Genomic DNA, 20,769 nt, shown 5'->3' with positions numbered 1-20,769 from the left:
CATACAACAGGGTTCGGCCAGCTGGAGACATTTGCTTAGCGGGGAGTGGGACTGGGGAGGGAGGGAGTGAGGTCTTGCCCCTTGTGGGGTCTGACCTGAGGCAGCAACGGGCTTGACAGTGCCAGTGTTAAGAGGCTGGTGTCCGAGGGCCTGGCCGGCATGACCACCATCTTCCGTGGCCCACAGACCTGCACGTGGGCATCACCAAGAGGCTGAAGTCGGTGGAGGTGCCGGAGGGCCAGAGCTGCACCTTCGAGTGTGTCCTGTCCCATGAGAACCCCAACGATGTGGCCATATGGACAGTTGGCGGGAAGACAGTGGGTGGCTCTGGCCGCTTCCGGGCCACACGCCAGGGCCGCAAATACACCCTGGTTGTTCAAGATGTGGTTCCTGGAGACGCTGGGGAGGTGGTGTTCTCCGTGCGGGACCTCACCTCCAAGGCCTCCCTCATCATCAGAGGTGGGCACCGTGTGCAGGGATGGGGGCCTGTCTCCACTGGGTTGAGGGTGGAGTGGGGCCTTGGGCCAGAAATGGTGCTTCTGGGGACAGTCCCCCAGTCCCCAGGGAGCTCCCCTGTTGGAGGCCCAGAAGCACCTGCTGGGGTGCAAAGGGTGTCTGGTCATCTCAGAGAGCTCACTCTGTGGGGCGAGAGCCTCCAGTCTGTGGGCAGGAGCAGGGTTGGGGGTCTGACAGCATGGTGGCCCCTAGGGCTCACTGCTCACTGAGCTAGTGAAATCGCCATTGGCATTCCTAAGCTTGTGTACCTGGTATAAATACTGGTGCAGGTGGGTGATATTCAATTCACAGCTGGCAATGGTGGTGGCCACGCTTTGAGTCTTGGGGCTCTGAGTGATACCAAGGTGTGAGGGTCTGTGGTCTCATATCTCCCCTCCCAGGCCCCTGCCTTGTGACTGTGGGGCCTCTTGCACTCCAGACCCTGAGGCCCCAGAAGGTCCTGTGGTCTCCACCTCTGTAGTGCTTGCCCTGCCCTCACCCTAAGCACGGCTGGGGTGTGGCCATGCCTCACGGGGGCTGTTCTGCTCTCTGCTCTCTTCAGAGAGGCCGGCAGGTATCACGAAGCCTCTAGAAGACCAGCAGGCTGCTCCAGGTGAGGATGTGGTGATGAGCTGTGAGCTGTCTCGGGCCGGGACCCCGGTGCGCTGGCTAAAGGACAGGAAGGCCATTCGCAAGAGTCAGAAGTATGACCTGGTCACGGAAGGCACTTGGGCCACTCTGGTGGTCCGTGCGGTGTCGCTCAAGGATTCAGGAGAATACACGTGTGAGACAGAAGCTTCCAAGAGCACAGCAAGTCTCCGTGTGGAAGGTGACCCCACAGGAGACCCTGGGATGGGTCCCCTGGCCTCTGTCCCTCCCTCCCTGCCCATGGTGGGGGCTGTTCCCTGTCCAGAGGGGCTGGCATGGGGTCTGCACAACCCTCAACCTCCACTTCTTCCCACTGCCTCCCAGAAAAGGCCAACTGGTTTACGGAGGAGCTGACCGACCTGCACGTGGAAGAGAAGGGCACAGCCGTGTTCACGTGCAAGACAGAGCGTCCCGCAGCTGTGGTGATCTGGCGCAAGGGCCTCACAGAGCTGCATGCCTCTGGGAAGCACGCACCCAGCCAGGAGGGCCTGACCCTGAGGCTCACCATCAGCGCCTTGGAGAAGGCGGACAGCGACACCTACACCTGTGACATCAGCCAGGCCTGTTCCCAGGCCCGGCTCCTGGTGCTAGGTGGGGCCCGGTGCCATGCTGGCCGGGGGTGTGGTTGGGAGTAAGCTTTGTTCAAAGTGGGCTTGGAGGCTGTCAGGGACCAGCCTCAGTTTCCCCATCCCTGGGAGCTTGGCCCTGGGTGGTATTGTCTCTGAGGTCCTACTAAAGGGACACAGTGTGAATGAACACGTGTCCTCATGAATTCACGCAGTTGTTTGCTCGGAACCTGTGTGCTGGAATGTGCCTGGCCCCCACATCGGGGCTCTGCAGGGAGTATGGCCTGGGGATGCCTCCAGGTGTGAGGAGTAAAAGTGTGGCAACAGCCACAACTGTTTTCACAGTCCTACTTCTTCTTTTTTTAAAAATATTTTTTAATGTTTATTCATTTTTTAGAGAGAGCGAGCGAGCATGAATGGGGTAGGGGCAGAGAGAGAGGGAGACACAGAATCCGAAACAGGCTACAGGCTCTGAGCTGTCAGCACAGACATGGGGTTTGAACCCAGGAGCTGTGAGATCATGTCCTGAGCCAAGGTTGGATGCTTAACTGACTGAGTCACCCAGGGGCCCTCCTATTTCTTCTTTTAATCCATGATTTAATTGCATTCTGTGACCTTGGGGATGGACGTAGGCAGGTGTGGAGAAGAGTTTGGGGAGAGGGGGGCTCGCTCTGACCCACCCCATGTGCTCTGAGAAGGACCCCAGAAGTGGGCTTGGGGTTCATCAGTGGAGCCAAAACTCGCACGTGTGAACAGTTGAGCTCTGATACATTTGCTGTGCTCTGGGTTTCATCATTCTGAGCCTTACTCAGTCCAGCTGTGAGCCCACCCCCAGTCTTGGGGAGTGCCCCTTTCCCTTGGCAGCTGGCTGCAAGGGACCGTGACTTGCTGGTCTGTGCCCTGCAGGCCGGAAAGTGCTCATCACGGAGGATCTGGAGGACATGGAGGTGCGTGAGGGCTCCTCGGCCACCTTCTCTTGTCGCATCTCCCCTGCCGACTACGAGCCTGTCCACTGGTTCCTGGACAAGACGCCCCTGCACCCGAATGAGCTCAATGAGATTGAGGTTCAGCCAGGTGGCTACCACGTGCTGACCCTGCGGCAGCTGGCGCTCAAGGACTCAGGCACCATCCACTTTGAGGCAGGGGACCAGCGGACCTCAGCCACCCTTCGGGTCACAGGTGGGCTGTGTGCCCAGTGCCGGCATGGGGCCTGGTCCATAAGGCTGAGGGTGCAGCCTTGTAGAAGGCAGATCTTGGCTGTGTGCAGAGCATGGTCCTGGGGCTCACAGACAAGGTGCCTGGCCCACAGATCCCGGGGAGGTGGGGCTCTTTGAAGGTGATTGCGGCATGTGGTATGCAGAGCTGATCCCTCAGTCTCCAAAGTGTGGGCTGGGCCATGCCAGGCCTGCTCTGTATCCCCGGCAGCCCATTTGTGACCCCAGCCTCATGGGGCAGGGGCCCACACGTCCTGAGTTTTCCTCTGCACCTCCAGAAAAGCCAAGTGTCTTCTCCCGGGAGCTCACGGATGCCACGGTCACAGAGGGGGAGGATCTGACCTTAGTCTGTGAGACTACCGCCCCAGACAGCCCCGTGTGCTGGACCAAGGATGGAAAGACCCTGCGGCCATCAGCCCGGTGCCAGCTGAGCCAGGAGGGCCACCGGGCCCAGCTGGTCATCAAGGGCACCACTGTGCAGGACGGTGGGCGCTACAAGTGTGAGGCCGGGGGCTCCTGGAGCAGCTCCATTGTCAGGGTCCACGGTGAGTTCCTGGGCTCATGTCCTACTCTCTGTGTGGGGGAGCCTGTGGCCCCCCCTGTGCATGTCCAGGTGTCTGCTGCTTTGGTAGAGTTGACCATCTTCCACCTGTGTCTCCTGACCAGCAGTGTCTGACTTGCTTCATTCCTATGTCTTGTTTTCTGACATCTCTGTGTCCCCTCCTCCTGGCTTGATTCATCTCCAAGTGTCTCAGCATAGGCCACATGACAAATACCATGGATCCACAGACCAGCTAAACCATGGACATTTACTGTGTCCCAGTCCTGGAGGGGAAAGTCTGAGATGCAGGTGTGGGCGGGGCTGTTTCCCCACTGAGGCCTCTCTCCTTGGCTTGCACACACCGCCCCCTGCCTATGTCCTGGCTTTGTTCTCTGTCTGTGTCCTCAGCTCCTATGTGATCGCTCAGATACGTGGGATTCGGCCCATCCCAATGACCTCAGGTTACCGAAATCACCTCTGTAAAGACTCCATCTCCAAACACAGTCACATCCTGAGGTTCTGGGGGTTGGGGCTCCAGCATATGAATCGGGGTGGGGGACACAGTTCTCTTCCCAACCGTTTGCCCCCGCCTCCCCACCCCCCCCACCCCCCCGCCGGAGGACAGAGTTTTGGAGTTCGCTGCCCGTAACCCCCAGTGTAGAAAGGGTGAGGTGGGCCTGCCTGAGCCCTCTGGCTGCTGTGTCCTCAGCTGTCCCCAACCCCAGGGGCCCTCAGCTGGGGTGCAGGATGGAGGGGTCGAGCCAAGCCTGTGCCTGCTTGCAGCACGGCCGGTGCGGTTCCGTGAGGGGCTGAAGGACCTGGAGGTGCCGGAGGGTGGAGCTGCCACACTGCGCTGTGTGCTGTCATCCATGGCTGCGCCTGTGGAGTGGCGCCGTGGAGATGAGGTTCTGCGGCCCGGAGGCAAGTACAGCCTGCGTCAGGAGGGCGCAGTACTGGAGCTGGTGGTCCGGGACCTGCGGCCCCAGGACACCGGGCAGTACTCCTGCCACTTCGGGGACCAGATGACCTTGGCCATGCTCACAGTGAAGGGTAAGCATCCGTGCCTGCCTTGCCCACATGCTCCTTTCATCCCTGTGGGAGGTCAAAGGTGACATTCCCTGTTGGGCCCTGTTGTAGCCCTGCCTGCTGAGTTCATAGGGAGACTGAGAAGCAAGGAGGCTTCAGAAGGGGCCACAGCCACGCTGCGCTGTGAGCTGAGCAAGGAGGCTCCCGTGGAGTGGAGGAAGGGGTCTGAGACCCTGAGAGCCGGGGACAGAGTCAGCCTGAGGCAGGACGGGACCATGTGTGAGCTGGAGATCCGTGGCCTGGCCGTGGCAGATGCTGGGGAGTACTCGTGTGTGTGTGGGCAGGAGAGGACTTCAGCCATGATGACTGTCAGGGGTAAAGACCACGTGTGGCCAAGCAGTCGTGATTTGGTGTCCAGTTGACTTTGTGATGTCCATCCGCTCTCATCCCATGTTCATGTTCTTTCTCTCCCACATTCTCTGGTGTCACCCTCCACCCGTTACTCTGTGGAATCTCTCCCCTTCCTGGGCTGTTGTATGAACTGTGAGAAGCCAGTATCCCAGCCACTTACCACTCCTTGCTCACTGCTGGTCCTGTTGTTCTGTAGAAGTCTGTCTTGTCATCTGTCCCGTCATGTACCACCACCCCCCAAAATCTCCAGAGAATCTGATCTTCTATGTCTGACTCTTCCCAGCCCTGCCTGCTGAGTTCATAGGGAGACTGAGAAGCAAGGATGCCACGGAAGGGGCCACAGCCACTCTGCACTGTGAGCTGAGCAAGGAGGCCCCTGTGGAGTGGAGGAAAGGGTCTGAGACCCTTAGAGCTGGGGGCAGAGTCAGCCTGAGACAGGATGGGACCATGTGTGAGCTGGAGATCTGTGACCTGGCTGTGGTGGACGCTGGGGAATACTCATGTGTGTGCGGGCAGGAGAGGACGTCGGCCACACTGACTGTCAGGGGTGAGGACTTTGTGTGGTCATGTGGAGCAGTGTCTCCATGTCTCAAAAAGCTGTGTCATGTCCTGTTGTTCTGCCCTGGTTGCCATAGGGTCCTTCTGCCTCTCTGCCTCTGTCTCCTGCATCCTGCAGCATGAGTCTCTAGCATCTGCTTGTGTGAGGCTCATCCCAAATAAACTGCAGAGAATAAGGTTCTTTCTGCCCTCAGGGGGTTACATCTCAGGGAGAAATGGGGGGCATCCTACACTACAACTGAGGATTACAGACTTCATGAGCTCTCTGGAGGGAACGTGCCACGGAGGAGCTAGGAACTAGATCGAAGCTTGGCACTCAACGCAGCGATACTGAGAGGCTGACTGAGGAGGGGAGCCAGGAAACACATGCAGGGACATGGAAGAGCTGTGGGGGGGGGGGTGAAGTGTGGATGTGGAGGGTGGATGGAGGCAAGGTCAAGGTGTGCAGAGTGAGGTGGGGTGAGGTGAGATGAGTTGGGTTTGGAGGTAAGATGTGGTGAGGTAGATGTAGACTATGAGGTGAATCATGTGAGGTGGGTGTGGAGGGTGAGTGAGGTGAGTTTATGTAGAAAGTGTGTGAAGTGAAGTGAGGCTAGATTGGGTGTGTAGCATGAGTTGAGGGGAGGTCTGTGTGTGGGGGGGTGAGTTGAGTTGAGGTGACATGAAGTCTGGGTGTAGATGCAGAGATAAAGTGAAGTGAGGTGATAGGTGTGGAAGTGAGATTAGATGGGTGTTGAGGTAAGGTGGATGGATGGGTGTGAAGGTGAAGGGTGTTGAGGTGAGGTGAATGAGAAAAATGAGGTGAGGTGAGGTGATTGTACAAGTGAGGTGGTGTGGAGGTGAGGTGAGATGGATGAGGTGAGGTGATGTGAGGTAAGGTAGATCAAGAAGGTGAGGTAGGTGTGGACATGAGGTGAGGCAGGTGTGGGGGTGAGGTGGGTGAGGAAGGTGAATTGAGGTGGATGGGGTCAGGTGAGGTGGATATGGAGGTGAGGTGGGTGAGTGTGGAAAGTGAGATGAGGTGGGTGAGGAAGGTGAGGTGGGTGTGGAGAGGTGAAGTGTATGTGGAGGTGAGGTAAGGTGGGTGTGGAGATGAGGCGAGGTGGATGAGGTAAGGTAATGTGAGGTAAGGTGGTCAGGAAGGTGAGGTGGGTGTGGACATGAGGTGAGGCAGGTATGGAGGTGAGGTGAGGCAGGTGTGGAGGTGACAGTGGGTATGGATGGAATGTTGCGGGTGACGGAGGGGAAGGTCATGTGTGCCATGCCCAGGGAGACAGGGGGACATCCATGTGGAGGTGGGGTCCAGGTCTTATGCTGACAGGTGGGTAGGTATGCTCACAGCATTGGCAGGAGGTCTTTTGGGAGTGGGGCATCTCAGACATGGTGGGATTCAGGATGCAGGGCAGGACAGGAGGGCTGGTCCAGGGGTTAGGGATGACAGGCCCTGTGAGGGGCAGGTGGGAGTCCCTATGCAGTGGAGCTGCCTGCCATGGGTCATCCTGCCTGCTGTCCCCAAGGCCCTGCCTCCAAAAGGCAGCTGTGTTGCCAGGTTGATATCTGTGGCCATTTCTCATTTGCTCTCTGTGCGTCTGTCTGCTCCTCTCAGGCCTGACAACCCCTACACCAAGGTCCTGGGGCCTGAGCAGGCTCTGGGAGGAACTTGTGCAGTGGTGCGAGGGGCCCGAGACCCTTGGGAATAGGGGCTCAGTACAGGCCCTGCCATGGTGTGGCTGGTGGCTCCCTGATGGGACCAGGGTCCTCAGGGGCCCTTATGGGGGCCTGGTCACTTCCTGCAGGGAAGCAGATGAGACAAGGTAGGATGAGGCCACTCCCCACATCCCGAGGGTATCCTAGGAGCACCCGGGCCCCTATGGTGCTTGAACTGTGTGGACAAACATAGCATCTTTGCCATAGGAGCACTGGGTGACCTCATGGAGCATGGGTGCCCTCTAGTCTGGGAGCAGCTGTCAGAGGCTGCGGCCATGATGTGGTCCAAGCAGGGCAGCCTGGGGTATGTGAGGTGGATGAGGGACCTGGGACCTTGAATCTAGCATCAGGTACAGTCTGAGACAGGATTGACCATGGAAGATGCTGGCAGATGTCCCCGTTGGCCACTATGTCTATCTGTTCTGTGGGCACTATGACCATTCCCATGCATGTGTCCATGTCCTGAGGTCCACTGTGGATGCCAGCTCCTCTGTCTCCCTGCTGCCCAGCCCCCACATACTGTGATCCACCCATGTGTCCATGTGTCCATTCTTTGATTTCCTATTTGATCCAGGATGCATTTCATTGTTGAGTGTCCACATCCTGACTTCTTAAGTTACTTGGTCTGATGCTCTCTGTGTCACCTTGTTCCTCCCCAGCCCTGCCCGCCAAGTTCACAAAGAGCCTGAGGAAGGAAGAGGCCACAGAAGGGGCCACAGCAAAGCTGCGCTGTGAGTTAAGCAAGGTGGCCCCCGTGGAGTGGAAGAAGGGGTCTGAGACCCTCAGAGCTGGGGACAGAGTCAGCCTGAGGCAGGACAAGACCGTGTGTGAGCTGGAGATCCATGGCCTGACCATGGAGGATGCTGGGGAGTACTCGTGTGTGTGTGGGCAGGAGAGGACATTGGCCACACTGACTGTCAGAGGTAAAGATTGCATGTAGTCATGTGGCCCTGTGGCTTGGTGTCTGCACACTGTGACTATGTCACCATCTTCTCCCTGTCAGACTCCGTGGGCATCTGTGCCTCTCCAGCTGTGTCCTCCTGGGGACTCTAGCCTTCATCTCCCCATCCAGTATTTGTCCTGATGTTTGTGTCTGGGCTTGTGTCTGTCTTTCCTGGGTCATTTGCCTCCTATCCACCCTGTGCTCCGTTCACTCATTCATGCTGTGGTCCTGGGCAGTTTGTGTGGTGCTTGTGGGTGTCTTGTCCTGGACATAGAGTCCCTGAGACAGTCTGGAGTCCTCCTGATCCTTGGCTCTCCCCAGCCCTGCCCGCCAAGTTCACAAAGAGCCTGAGGAAGGAAGAGGCCACAGAAGGGGCCACGGCCACTCTGCACTGTGAGCTGAGCAAGGAGGCCCCTGTGGAGTGGAGGAAGGGGCCCAAGACCCTCAGAGCTGGGGACAGAATCAGCTTGAGGCAGGACGGGACCATGTGTGAGCTGGAGATCCGTGGCCTGACCATGGATGATGCTGGGGAGTACTCATGTGTGTGTGAGCAGGAGAGAACATCAGCCACACTGACCGTCAGAGGTAAAGACTGTGTGGCCATCTGAGTGACTTCCCCCTGCCTCTTGGTCTTTGCTCCCCTGTGTCTCTCAATGTTGCTGTCTCTCCAGGACCACACAATAGCCATGTGGAGCATCCCACAGTCTCACACTAAGAACACACTGGTCAGTCCTGTCCAGGCCCCGGGGTGGATGGTACAGGGACCCCCAGGCAAACATGTACAGATGGGCATCACAGTCCAGCAGAATGGCCCGGGGCTCCTGGCCTGTGATTGGGCTGTGGATGGGCACGCATCCTGGGCCCAGCTGTGGGGCTGGGAGCATGTCACACACATGACGGATGTGTGAAGGAGGACTGAGGGCAGCATTGGGGTGTTCAGGGATAAGGTGGCCAGACAGGCCAGGCCCTCCTTTGTCTGGTGACAGGGTTTGATTGCCCTCTGAAGGGCTCTGTCCCACTTGGCTTGGGCTGCAGGACAAACACTGTCACGGGTCCCACACTCGTAGTGGCTGGAAGTCTGAATCCAGGTGTTGGGACCCAGCAGCATCCGTCCTTAGAGTGTACACATTGTCTCCTCCCATGTCCTCACGTGGCTGTCCCTTTATTTGTGTCCTGATCCCCTCTTGTTAGGATGCCAGCATGATTAGATAATGACCCACCCAGTGACTTTCTTTACCCTAATTACCCCTCTGAAAGGTAATCATATTTCCATATGTGCTCATATTCTGAGGTCTCAGGGGCACAACTCCAGGATACAATTTGCTGGTGGGACAAGTCTGTGCGTGACACTCTGCCCTCTTACATCCCTGGAAATGCATGTCCTTCCCACGTGCAGCATATGCACACCCTGTCCCCAAGGCTCCAAAGCCTTACCTGAGTCCAGTGTCACCACAGAATCCAGAGTGTGATGGAAGCATGTGCACCAGGTTTGGGTGACACTCAAGGTGGCTTCCTCTCAGCTGTGAACCTGCGAGGTCAGACTGCACACCTCCCAAACGCAGCCGCAGGACATGTATCAGATACGCATTCCTGTTCTGAAGGGGAGAAACGGAAATGAGGGAAGAGGTCCCTGGTCCCTGGAGGCACGACACTGGGCAGGAAAGACTCCTGGATTTTAAGGCTGGACAAGGAGCCTCTGGCTCAATGCTCTGTCCTCTGGGCCCACAAGTGGTGCCGTGGGCCGTGGGTAGATGTGGCCTGGCCTGTGGATTCCATGCTGTGGCAGCCCTGCAGCCTCTGAATTTCCCTTGCTTTCCTCCTTTGCTCTTCTTGACGAGTGATACGTGTCCACAGCTGGGCAGCTCCATGGGTGCATCCCATAGGACCCCTGGAAGTCTGATGGTTTCCTCCATTTCAGCCTTCGCCTCTCTGATTCAGGCGTGGCTGTAGCATTTCTGCATGCTCTCCAAAACTTTGTTGGTCTCCCATGCAGCTCTCAGGAGTGTGGCTCATCAGACCAGCCTTCCGCACACCCTGCCTGGGCAACCCCATCTCTGTTCCCGGCTTCTGCCCTGCTCTTACCTGTGTTTCACCACAAGGAGTGAGAAGAAATCAGGCTGCTCCCTCAACTCTCTTCTTGGAGATCTCTCAGCTAACCAGTGCAAGTTCACTGCTCACAAGGCCCACCTTCCACAGATTCTGGGCAGAATTCATCCACCCACAGACTGGGCAGAATTCATCCAGGTTCCTTGCTACTTCCTACAGATACTACTTTTCCTGCAAGTGTCCAGTCAGCTGTTTCTCATTGCTGATTTGGGCCTCACCAGAAGTGCCGTAATGCCTATACTGACCCCTGCTCCCATGATCTACTCCAGGCAATCTAGATCTATCCGGCTGTCTGTCAAAACCCAGCCTTCACTCAACATCAGTTCCAAAGCTGGTTCTAGAACTTGAGGTCTTTGTTATGGCAGGAAATGCTCCTGCTATCAAAACAGGCATGACTGAGATATAGAGAAGTGGCCTTGACATTGAAAACGTGTAGTCTCCCAGTCCTGGAGGCTGGAGTCTGGGATCCAGTCAGGACAGGGCTGGTTCCTCCAGAGTCCTCTCATTGGCTTGCAGATGACTGCCTTCTCATGTCCTGTGTCTTCACGTAGCTGTCCCTCTGTGTGTGTGTGTGTGTGTGTGTCCCAATGTCCTCTTCTGATAGGGATCCAGTCATATAAGATCAGGGCCCACCCTAGTGACCCCCTTTTACCTTAACCACCTCTTTAAAGACTCCATCTCCAGCCCTGTTCTGAGGCCCCCTGGGGCCTTGACATGAATTTGGGGTACGGAGGTCACCCCACAACATGGTGTGACTAGGGTGGACACTGGTCACCTGTAACTTTTGGACCTAATTGTGCCTACAGTTGGAATTCAGGTGACAAGGGCCCAGGGGGGTGGTTATGCAGGCCATGCATGGCCATGCAGGCCATGGCTGCATCCATCATAGTCTTGGAAATCTGAGCAGGAGAGTGAGTGTCTGGTGGAGTCTGGACAAGAACATGTGAGGTGGAGCAGAGAGGGCCTAGTGTGGGTGGGGATAGTGTGCAATGAGCCCAGGTGTGGGCAGCAAGAGATGGATGCCCTGCTTTGGCTGGGAAACATGGGGTGAGAAGCAGCAGTGGAGCAGTGAATGTCATGGCCACGAGGTGCCTCATGGGCATTCTTCCATGAAAGAGACATAATGTCATGTGTGAGTGGGAGGAGCCTGGCTTCAAGCTCAGTGCAGGTGAGGCCAGAGCTGGGCTAGTACGAAAGGTCGGGGTATGAGGATATTGAGAAGATATGACACCTGGAAAGAGGCAGTCCCTGGGTAAAATGCCCCTCAGGGCAAGATGCCAGAGGCCATTGCAGTCGAACATGAGCTGATCTGCCTGTCCTCCTCCATACTTCTGCTTTGTTGATCCTGAATGTTCACGTCATGCCCCAAATCCTCCAGAGGGATTGATGACTTCTATCCATCTGACCCTCCACAGCACTGCCTGCTCAGTTCATCCAAAATCTGAAGACCCAGGAAGCCATGGAAGGGGACACAGCCACACTGAACTGTGAGCTGAGCAAGGCAGCCCCTGTGCAGTGGAGGAAGGGGTCCAAGACCCTCAGAGCTGGAGACAGAGTGAGCCTGAGGCAGGATGGGACCATGTGTGAGCTGAAGATCTGTGGCCTGGCCGTGGCAGATGCTGGAGAGTACTCATGCATGTGTGGGCAGGAGAGGACGTCGGCCATGCTGACCATCAGGGGTAAAGACCACATGCAGCCAAGCAGAGCTGTGATCTGGTGTCCAGTTGACTTCATGACATCCATCTGCACTCATTCTGTTTTCACGTTCTTTCTCTCTCACATTCTCTGGTGTCACCTCCCTTGTTACTCCATCAAATGTCTCCCCTTCCTGGGCTTTTGTGTGAACCACCGGAAGACAGCATCCCAGTCACTTACCCACTCCTTGGTCACTGCTGGTCCTGTTGTCCCATGGGACTCTGTCTTGTCCTCTGTGCTATTGTGTCCGGCCCTCACCAATCCTCTGTCCTGTGTCTGACTCGCCAGCTGTGCTAGCCAGAATCATACACATTATGAAGCTTGAGGAGCAACCAAAGAGGCCATGGCCATACTGTGCACAGGACAGCCTGAGGGAAACCACAACCCACAGTGTGTGCTCAACACACTTAGCACATGGCCTGTGTCCATTTCTTTGTCTTTTCTGTGTTGCTTGTGTCCTGTCTCGTCCATGTGCTCAGAGATCGTGACTGTGTCTGTGTCTTTCTGACCATCCCCAGCTGTGCCCGCCAAGTTCACAAAGAGCCTGAGAAAGGAAGAGGTCACAGAAGGGGCCACAGCAAAGCTACACTGTGAGTTAAGCAAGGCATCCCCTGTGGAGTGGAGGAAGGGGTCCGCGACCCTCAGAGCTGGGGACAGAGTCAGCCTGAGGCAGGACGGAAACATGTGTGAGCTGGAGATCCGTGGTCTGGCCATGGAGGATGCTGGGGAGTACTCATGTGTGTGCGGGCAGGAGAGGACATCGGCCATGCTGACTGTCAGGGGTAAAGATCATGTGTGGCCACGTGGGCCAGTGTCTTGGTGTCTGCATGTTGTCCATTATTGCCACCTTCTCCCTGTCAGACTGTGGGCATCTGTGTGTCTCCAGCTGTGTCCCCCTGGGAACTCCAAGCCTCCATCTCCTTGTCAAGTATTTGTTCTGGTATCTGTGTCCAGGCTTGTGTTTGCCTCTCCTGGACTGTTTCCTCACCCACTCTGTGCTCCATTCACTCATTCGTGTTGTGTCCCTGGGCAGTTTGTGTGGTGCTTGTGGGTGTCTTGTCCTGGACATAGAGTCCCCAAGAGAGCCTTGAGTCCTCCTTGGCTCTCCCCAGCCCTGCCCGCCAAGTTCACAAAGACCCTGAGGAAGGAAGAGGCCACCTAAGGGGCTACAGCCATTATGCACTGTGAGCTGAGTAAGGCGGTCCCCGTGGAGTGGAGGAAGGGGCCCAAGACCCTCAGAGCGAGGGACAGAGTGAGCCTGAGACAGGATGGGATGGTGTGTGAGCTGGAGATCTGTGACCTGGCCTTAGCAGACACCGGGGAGTACTTGTGTGTGTGCGGACAGGAAAGAATTTCAGCCACGCTGACTGTCAGGGGTAAAAACCATTTGTGACCATGTGGACCAGTGGCTCGATGTGGGCACATTGTCACCATATCACCATCTTCTGTGTAGGACTCGTGGGCATTTGTCTCTATTCAACTGTGGTTTCAGGGTCTCCTGGATCCTTATTGTTATCCAGCACATGTCCTGCTGTTGGTGTCAGTCCTTGTGCCCCTTGTTTCTGCAAGGCCATTTGCCCCCTCCTGTTGGTGCATGTGTATCTCATAAGCCCCATGGCCCTCTGCAGTTGTGGGATCCTTGTGTGGGTACCATCTTGGACACAAGTGCCCAGAGAGCCTACTGAGCTCCCTGCTTCTTGGCTGTTTCCCAACCATGCTGGCCAGAGTCATAAAAAGTATGAGGCCTGAGGAGCCACAGAAGAGGCCACAGCCACATTGTGCACAGGCTGGGCTGAGGGAAACCACAACACACAGCACATTTAGCACACCTAGCATTTAGCCCATGCCCAGTTGGATTTGTGTGTTACCTTCGCTGTTCATGTCGTGTCTTGTCTAAGTGCTCAGACAGTGATTATGTCTGTGTCTTTCTGACCATCCCCAGGCCTGCCTGTCAAGTTCACAAAGAGCCTGAAGAAGGAAGAGGCCACGGAAGGGGCCACAGCAAAGCTGTGCTGTGAGTTAAGCAAGGTGGCCCCCGTGGAGTGGAGGAAGGGGTCTGAGACCCTCAGAGCTGGGGACAGAGTCAGCCTGAGGCAGGAAGGAAACGTGTGTGAGCTGGAGATCCGTGGCCTGGCTGTGGTGGATGCCGGGGAGTACACATGTGTGTGCGGGCAGGAGATGACATCAGCCACGCTGACTGTCAAGGGTAAAGATCATGTGTGGCCACGTGGGCCAATGTCTTGGTGTTGCATATTGTTGCTAGGTCATCACCATCTCCCTGTCAGACTCCGTGGACATATGTGTGTCTCCAGCTGTGTCCCCCTGGGAACTCCCAGCCTCCATCTCCTTGTCAAGTATTTGTTCTGGTGTCTGTGTCCAGGCTTGTGTTTGCCTTTCCTGGACTGTTTCCTCACCCACTCTGTGCTCCATTCACTCATTCTTGCTGTAGCCCTGGGCAGTTTGTGTGGTGCTTGTGGGTGTCTCGTCCTGGACATAGAGTCCTCGAGACAGCCTGGAGTCCTCCTGATCCTTGGCTCTCCCCAGCCCTGCCCGCCAAGTTCACAAAGAGCCTGAGAAAGGAAGAGGCCATGGAAGGGGCGACGGCCACGCTGCGCTGTGAGCTGAGCAAGGCGGTCCCCGTGGAGTGGAAGAAGGGGTCTGAGACCCTCAGAGCCGGGGACAGAGTGAGCCTGAGACAGGATGGGACAGTGTGTGAGCTGGAGATCCGCGACCTGGCCGTGGCAGATGCCGGGGAGTACTCGTGCGTGTGCGGGCAGGAGAGAACGTCAGCCACGGTGACCATCAGGGGTAAAGACTGTGTGTGGCCAAGCAGAGCTGTGATCTAGTGTCCAAGTGACTCGTGATGTCCGTGTGCACTCATTCCATGTTCACGTTCTTTCTCTCTCACATTCTCTGATGTCACCCTCCACTGGTACTTCGTGAAATGTCTCCCCTTCCCTGGGTGGTTGTATGAACCAAGAGAAGCCAGCATCCAAGCCACCTTTGACCTCTCAGTCCCTGGTAGTTCTGTTGTCCTGTGGGAGTCTGTCTTGTCCTCTGTGCTACTGTGTCCTGCCCTCAACAATTCTCCATTCTGTGTCCGACTCTCCAGCCATGCTAGCCAGAGTCACACAAAGTATGAGGCTTGATGAACCATCAAAGAGGCCACGGCCACGCTGTACATAAGCCGGTCTGAGGGAAGCCACTACCCACAGTGTGTGCTTGGCACACCCAGCAAGCACATGGCGCATGTCTAGTTTGGTTTCTGTCTTTTCTGTGCTGTTAGTGTCTTGTCTTATCCATGTGTTCAGAGACTGTGATTGTGTCTGTGTCTTTCTGACCATCCCCAGCCATGCCCGCCAAGTTCACAAAGAGCCTGAGAAAGGAAGAGGCCACGGAAGGGGCCACGGCAAAGCTACACTGTGAGTTAAGCAAGGCATCCCCTGTGGAGTGGAGAAAGGGGTCCAAGACCCTCAGAGCTGGGGACAGAATCAGCCTGAGGCAGGACGGACACATGTGTGAGCTGGAGATCTGTGGTGTGGCCATGGAGGATGCCGGGGAGTACTCGTGTGTGTGCGGGCAGGAGAGGACATCGGCCATGCTGACTGTCAAGGGTAAAGATCATGTGTGGCCACGTGGGCCAATGTCTTGGTGTCTGCATGTTGTCCATTATCACCACCTTCTCCCTGTCAGACCCTTTGAGCATCTGTGTCTCTCCAGCTGTGTCCCCCTGGGAACTCCCAGCCTCCATCTCCTTGTCAAGTATTTGTTCTGGTGTCTGTGTCCAGGCTTGTGTTTGCCTTTCCTGGACTGTTTCCTCACCCACTCTGTGCTCCATTCACTCATTCTTGCTTTGGCTCTGGGCAGTTTGTGTGGTGCTTGTGGGTGTCTCGTCCTGGACATAGAGTCCTCGAGACAGCCTGGAGTCCTCCTGATCCTTGGCTCTCCCCAGCCCTGCCCGCCAAGTTCACAAAGAGCCTGAGGAAGGAAGAGGCCATGGAAGGGGCGACGGCCACGCTGCGCTGTGAGCTGAGCAGGGCGGTCCCCGTGGAGTGGAAGAAGGGGTCTGAGACCCTCAGAGCCGGGGACAGAGTGAGCCTGAGACAGGATGGGACGGTGTATGAGCTGGAGATCCGCGACCTGGCCGTGGCAGATGCCGGGGAGTACTCGTGCGTGTGCGGGCAGGAGAGAACGTCAGCCACGGTGACCGTCAGGGGTAAAGACTGTGTGTGGCCAAGCAGAGCTGTGATCTAGTGTCCAAGTGACTCGTGATGTCCGTGTGCACTCATTCCATGTTCACGTTCTTTCTCTCTCACATTCTCTGATGTCACCCTCCACTGGTACTTCGTGAAATGTCTCCCCTTCCCTGGGTGGTTGTATGAACCAAGAGAAGCCAGCATCCAAGCCACCTTTGACCTCTCAGTCCCTGGTAGTTCTGTTGTCCTGTGGGAGTCTGTCTTGTCCTCTGTGCTACTGTGTCCTGCCCTCAACAATTCTCCATTCTGTGTCCGACTCTCCAGCCATGCTAGCCAGAGTCACACAAAGTATGAGGCTTGATGAACCATCAAAGAGGCCACGGCCACGCTGTACATAAGCCGGTCTGAGGGAAGCCACTACCCACAGTGTGTGCTTGGCACACCCAGCAAGCACATGGCGCATGTCTAGTTTGGTTTCTGTCTTTTCTGTGCTGTTAGTGTCTTGTCTTATCCATGTGTTCAGAGACTGTGATTGTGTCTGTGTCTTTCTGACCATCCCCAGCCATGCCTGCCAAGTTCACAAAGAGCCTGAGGAATGAAGAGGCCACAGAAGGGGCCACAGCCATGCTGCATTGTGAGCTGAGCAAGGCGGTCCCCGTGGAGTGGATGAAGGGCTCTGAGACCCTCAGAGCTGGGGCCAGAGTCAGCCTGAGGCAGGATGGGACAGCATGTGAGCTGGAGATCCATGACCTGGCTGTGGAGGATGCCGGGGAGTACTCGTGTGTGTGTGGGCAGGAAAGGACATCAGCCACTTTGACCATCCAGGGTAAAGACCGTGTGTGGCCAAGCGGAACTGTGATCCAGTGTCCAGCTTACTTTGCGATGTCCATGTGCTCTCATTCCCTGTTCACATTCTTTTTCACAATTTCTGGGGTCACCCTATACCCATTACTCCGTGGTGTATCTCCCCTTCCTGGGTTGTTGTGTGAACCATGAGAAGCCAGAATCCCAGCCACATATACCCCTTGGTCACATCTCATCCTGTTGTCCTGTGGGAGTCTGTGTTGTCCTCTGTGGTATCGTGTCCTGCCCTCAACAATGCTCCATTTTGTGTCTGACTCCCCAGCTGGGCTAGACAGAGTCATACAAAGTATGAGGCTAGAGGAGCCACCAAAGAGGCCATGGCAACACTTTACATAAGCCAGTCTGAGGGAAGCCACAACCCACAAGCTACAACCCACAAGCACACCCAGCATGTGGCCCACATCGAGTTTTGTTTGTATGTTCTCTGTGCTGTTCATGTCCTGTCTCGTCTAAGTGGTCAGAGACTGTGATTGTGTCTGTGTCTTTCTGACCATCCCCAGCCATGCCTGCCAAGTTCACAAAGAGCCTGAGGAAGGAAGAGGCCACAGAAGGGGCCACAGCCAAGCTGTGCTGCAAGCTGAGCAAGGTGGCCCCTGTGGAGTGGAGAAAGGGGTCCAAGACCCTCAGAGCTGGGGACAGAGTCAGCCTGAGGCAGGATAGGACTGTGTGTGAGCTGGAGATCAGTGGTCTGGCCATGGAGGATTCCGGGGAGTACTCGTGTGTGTGCGGGAAGGAGAGGACATCGGCCATGCTGACTGTCAAGGGTAAAGATCATGTGTGGCCACGTGGGCCAATGTCTTGGTGTCTGCATGTTGTCCATTATCACCACCTTCTCCCTGTCAGACTCTTTGAGCATCTGTGTCTCTCCAGCTGTGTCCCCCTGGGAACTCCCAGCCTCCATCTCCTTGTCAAGTATTTGTTCTGGTGTCTGTGTCCAGGCTTGTGTTTGCCTTTCCTGGACTGTTTCCTCACCCACTCTGTGCTCCATTCACTCATTCTTGCTTTGGCTCTGGGCAGTTTGTGTGGTGCTTGTGGGTGTCTCGTCCTGGACATAGAGTCCTCGAGACAGCCTGGAGTCCTCCTGATCCTTGGCTCTCCCCAGCCCTGCCCGCCAAGTTCACAAAGAGCCTGAGGAAGGAAGAGGCCATGGAAGGGGCCACGGCCACGCTGCGCTGTGAGCTGAGCAAGGCGGTCCCCGTGGAGTGGAAGAAGGGGTCTGAGACCCTCAGAGCCGGGGACAGAGTGAGCCCGAGACAGGATGGGACGGTGTGTGAGCTGGAGATCCGCGACCTGGCCGTGGCAGATGCCGGGGAGTACTCGTGCGTGTGCGGGCAGGAGAGAACGTCAGCCACGGTGACCGTCAGGGGTAAAGACTGTGTGTGGCCAAGCAGAGCTGTGATCTAGTGTCCAAGTGACTCGTGATGTCCATGTGCACTCATTCCATGTTCACGTTCTTTGTCTCCCACATTCTCTGATGTCACCCTGCACTGGTACTTCGTGAAATGTCTCCCCTTCCCTGGGTGGTTGTATGAACCAAGAGAAGCCAGCATCCAAGCCACTTTTGACCTCTCAGTCCCTGGTAGTTCTGTTGTCCTGTGGGAGTCTGTCTTGTCCTCTGTGCTACTGTGTCCTGCCCTCAACAATTCTCCATTCTGTGTCCGACTCTCCAGCCATGCTAGCCAGAGTCATACAAAGTATGAGGCTTGATGAACCATCAAAGAGGCCACAGCCACGCTGTATATAAGCCGGTCTGAGGGAAGCCACAACCCACAGTGTGTGCTCTGCACATCCAGCACATGGCCCATGTCCAGTTTGGTTTGTGTCTTTTCTGTGCTGTTAGTGTCTTTTCTCATCCATGTGTTCAGAGACTGTGATTGTGTCTGTGTCTTTCTGACCATCCCCAGCTGTGCCTGCCAAGTTCACAAAGAGCCTGAGAAAGGAAGAGGCCACGGAAGGGGCCACGGCAAAGCTACACTGTGAGTTAAGCAAGGCATCCCCTGTGGAGTGGAGGAAGGGCTCTGACACCCTCAGAGCTGGGGACAGAATCAGCCTGAGGCAGGACGGACACATGTGTGAGCTGGAGATCAGTGGTGTTGCCATGGAGGATGCCGGGGAGTACTCGTGTGTGTGCGGGCAGGAGAGGACATCGGCCATGCTGACTGTCAAGGGTAAAGATCATGTGTGGCCACGTGGGCCAATGTCTTGGTGTCTGCATGTTGTCCATTATCACCACCTTCTCCCTGTCAGACTCTTTGAGCATCTGTGTCTCTCCAGCTGTGTCCCCCTGGGAACTCCCAGCCTCCATCTCCTTGTCAAGTATTTGTTCTGGTGTCTGTGTCCAGGCTTGTGTTTGCCTTTCCTGGACTGTTTCCTCACCCACTCTGTGCTCCATTCACTCATTCTTGCTTTGGCTCTGGGCAGTTTGTGTGGTGCTTGTGGGTGTCTCGTCCTGGACATAGAGTCCTCGAGACAGCCTGGAGTCCTCCTGATCCTTGGCTCTCCCCAGCCCTGCCCGCCAAGTTCACAAAGAGCCTGAGGAAGGAAGAGGCCATGGAAGGGGCCACGGCCACGCTGCGCTGTGAGCTGAGCAAGGCGGTCCCCGTGGAGTGGAAGAAGGGGTCTGAGACCCTCAGAGCCGGGGACAGAGTGAGCCTGAGACAGGATGGGACGGTGTGTGAGCTGGAGATCCGCGACCTGGCCGTGGCAGATGCCGGGGAGTACTCGTGCGTGTGCGGGCAGGAGAGAACGTCAGCCACGGTGACCGTCAGGGGTAAAGACTGTGTGTGGCCAAGCAGAGCTGTGATCTAGTGTCCAAGTGACTCGTGATGTCCATGTGCACTCATTCCATGTTCACGTTCTTTGTCTCCCACATTCTCTGATGTCACCCTGCACTGGTACTTCGTGAAATGTCTCCCCTTCCCTGGGTGGTTGTATGAACCAAGAGAAGCCAGCATCCAAGCCACTTTTGACCTCTCAGTCCCTGGTAGTTCTGTTGTCCTGTGGGAGTCTGTCTTGTCCTCTGTGCTACTGTGTCCTGCCCTCAACAATTCTCCATTCTGTGTCCGACTCTCCAGCCATGCTAGCCAGAGTCATACAAAGTATGAGGCTTGATGAACCATCAAAGAGGCCACAGCCACGCTGTATATAAGCCGGTCTGAGGGAAGCCACAACCCACAGTGTGTGCTCTGCACATCCAGCACATGGCCCATGTCCAGTTTGGTTTGTGTCTTTTCTGTGCTGTTAGTGTCTTTTCTCATCCATGTGTTCAGAGACTGTGATTGTGTCTGTGTCTTTCTGACCATCCCCAGCTGTGCCTGCCAAGTTCACAAAGAGCCTGAGAAAGGAAGAGGCCACGGAAGGGGCCACGGCAAAGCTACACTGTGAGTTAAGCAAGGCATCCCCTGTGGAGTGGAGGAAGGGCTCTGACACCCTCAGAGCTGGGGACAGAATCAGCCTGAGGCAGGACGGACACATGTGTGAGCTGGAGATCAGTGGTGTTGCCATGGAGGATGCCGGGGAGTACTCGTGTGTGTGCGGGCAGGAGAGGACATCGGCCATGCTGACTGTCAAGGGTAAAGATCATGTGTGGCCACGTGGGCCAATGTCTTGGTGTCTGCATGTTGTCCATTATCACCACCTTCTCCCTGTCAGACTCTTTGAGCATCTGTGTCTCTCCAGCTGTGTCCCCCTGGGAACTCCCAGCCTCCATCTCCTTGTCAAGTATTTGTTCTGGTGTCTGTGTCCAGGCTTGTGTTTGCCTTTCCTGGACTGTTTCCTCACCCACTCTGTGCTCCATTCA

At 56.1% G+C, this 20,769-nt stretch overlaps 1 protein-coding gene across 1 annotated transcript in view; it reads left to right on the top strand.

Annotated features, from left to right (window-relative positions):
* OBSCN (obscurin, cytoskeletal calmodulin and titin-interacting RhoGEF) overlaps nucleotides 1–20,769 on the top strand; it is a 161,950-nt gene that overhangs the window by 80,839 nt on the left and 60,342 nt on the right. The window contains exons 35-53 of the mRNA XM_042981271.1: nucleotides 187–459; nucleotides 1,058–1,324; nucleotides 1,468–1,734; nucleotides 2,616–2,888; nucleotides 3,202–3,468; nucleotides 4,248–4,514; nucleotides 4,602–4,865; nucleotides 5,185–5,448; nucleotides 7,826–8,089; nucleotides 8,431–8,694; nucleotides 11,631–11,894; nucleotides 12,429–12,692; nucleotides 13,853–14,116; nucleotides 14,455–14,718; nucleotides 15,863–16,126; nucleotides 16,669–16,932; nucleotides 18,073–18,336; nucleotides 18,875–19,138; nucleotides 19,477–19,740. Of these exons, the coding sequence (XP_042837205.1) occupies nucleotides 187–459; nucleotides 1,058–1,324; nucleotides 1,468–1,734; nucleotides 2,616–2,888; nucleotides 3,202–3,468; nucleotides 4,248–4,514; nucleotides 4,602–4,865; nucleotides 5,185–5,448; nucleotides 7,826–8,089; nucleotides 8,431–8,694; nucleotides 11,631–11,894; nucleotides 12,429–12,692; nucleotides 13,853–14,116; nucleotides 14,455–14,718; nucleotides 15,863–16,126; nucleotides 16,669–16,932; nucleotides 18,073–18,336; nucleotides 18,875–19,138; nucleotides 19,477–19,740 (5,046 nt within the window). The remainder of the gene's footprint in view (nucleotides 1–186; nucleotides 460–1,057; nucleotides 1,325–1,467; nucleotides 1,735–2,615; nucleotides 2,889–3,201; nucleotides 3,469–4,247; nucleotides 4,515–4,601; nucleotides 4,866–5,184; nucleotides 5,449–7,825; nucleotides 8,090–8,430; nucleotides 8,695–11,630; nucleotides 11,895–12,428; nucleotides 12,693–13,852; nucleotides 14,117–14,454; nucleotides 14,719–15,862; nucleotides 16,127–16,668; nucleotides 16,933–18,072; nucleotides 18,337–18,874; nucleotides 19,139–19,476; nucleotides 19,741–20,769) is intronic.

Source organism: Panthera tigris, chromosome A1 (genome assembly GCF_018350195.1).
Source record: "Panthera tigris isolate Pti1 chromosome A1, P.tigris_Pti1_mat1.1, whole genome shotgun sequence".
In the NCBI taxonomy this organism is placed as follows: Eukaryota; Metazoa; Chordata; class Mammalia; order Carnivora; family Felidae; genus Panthera; species Panthera tigris.
The sequence above is the reverse complement of the archived record's forward strand: the minus strand, read 5'-3'. Positions and strand labels throughout refer to the sequence as shown.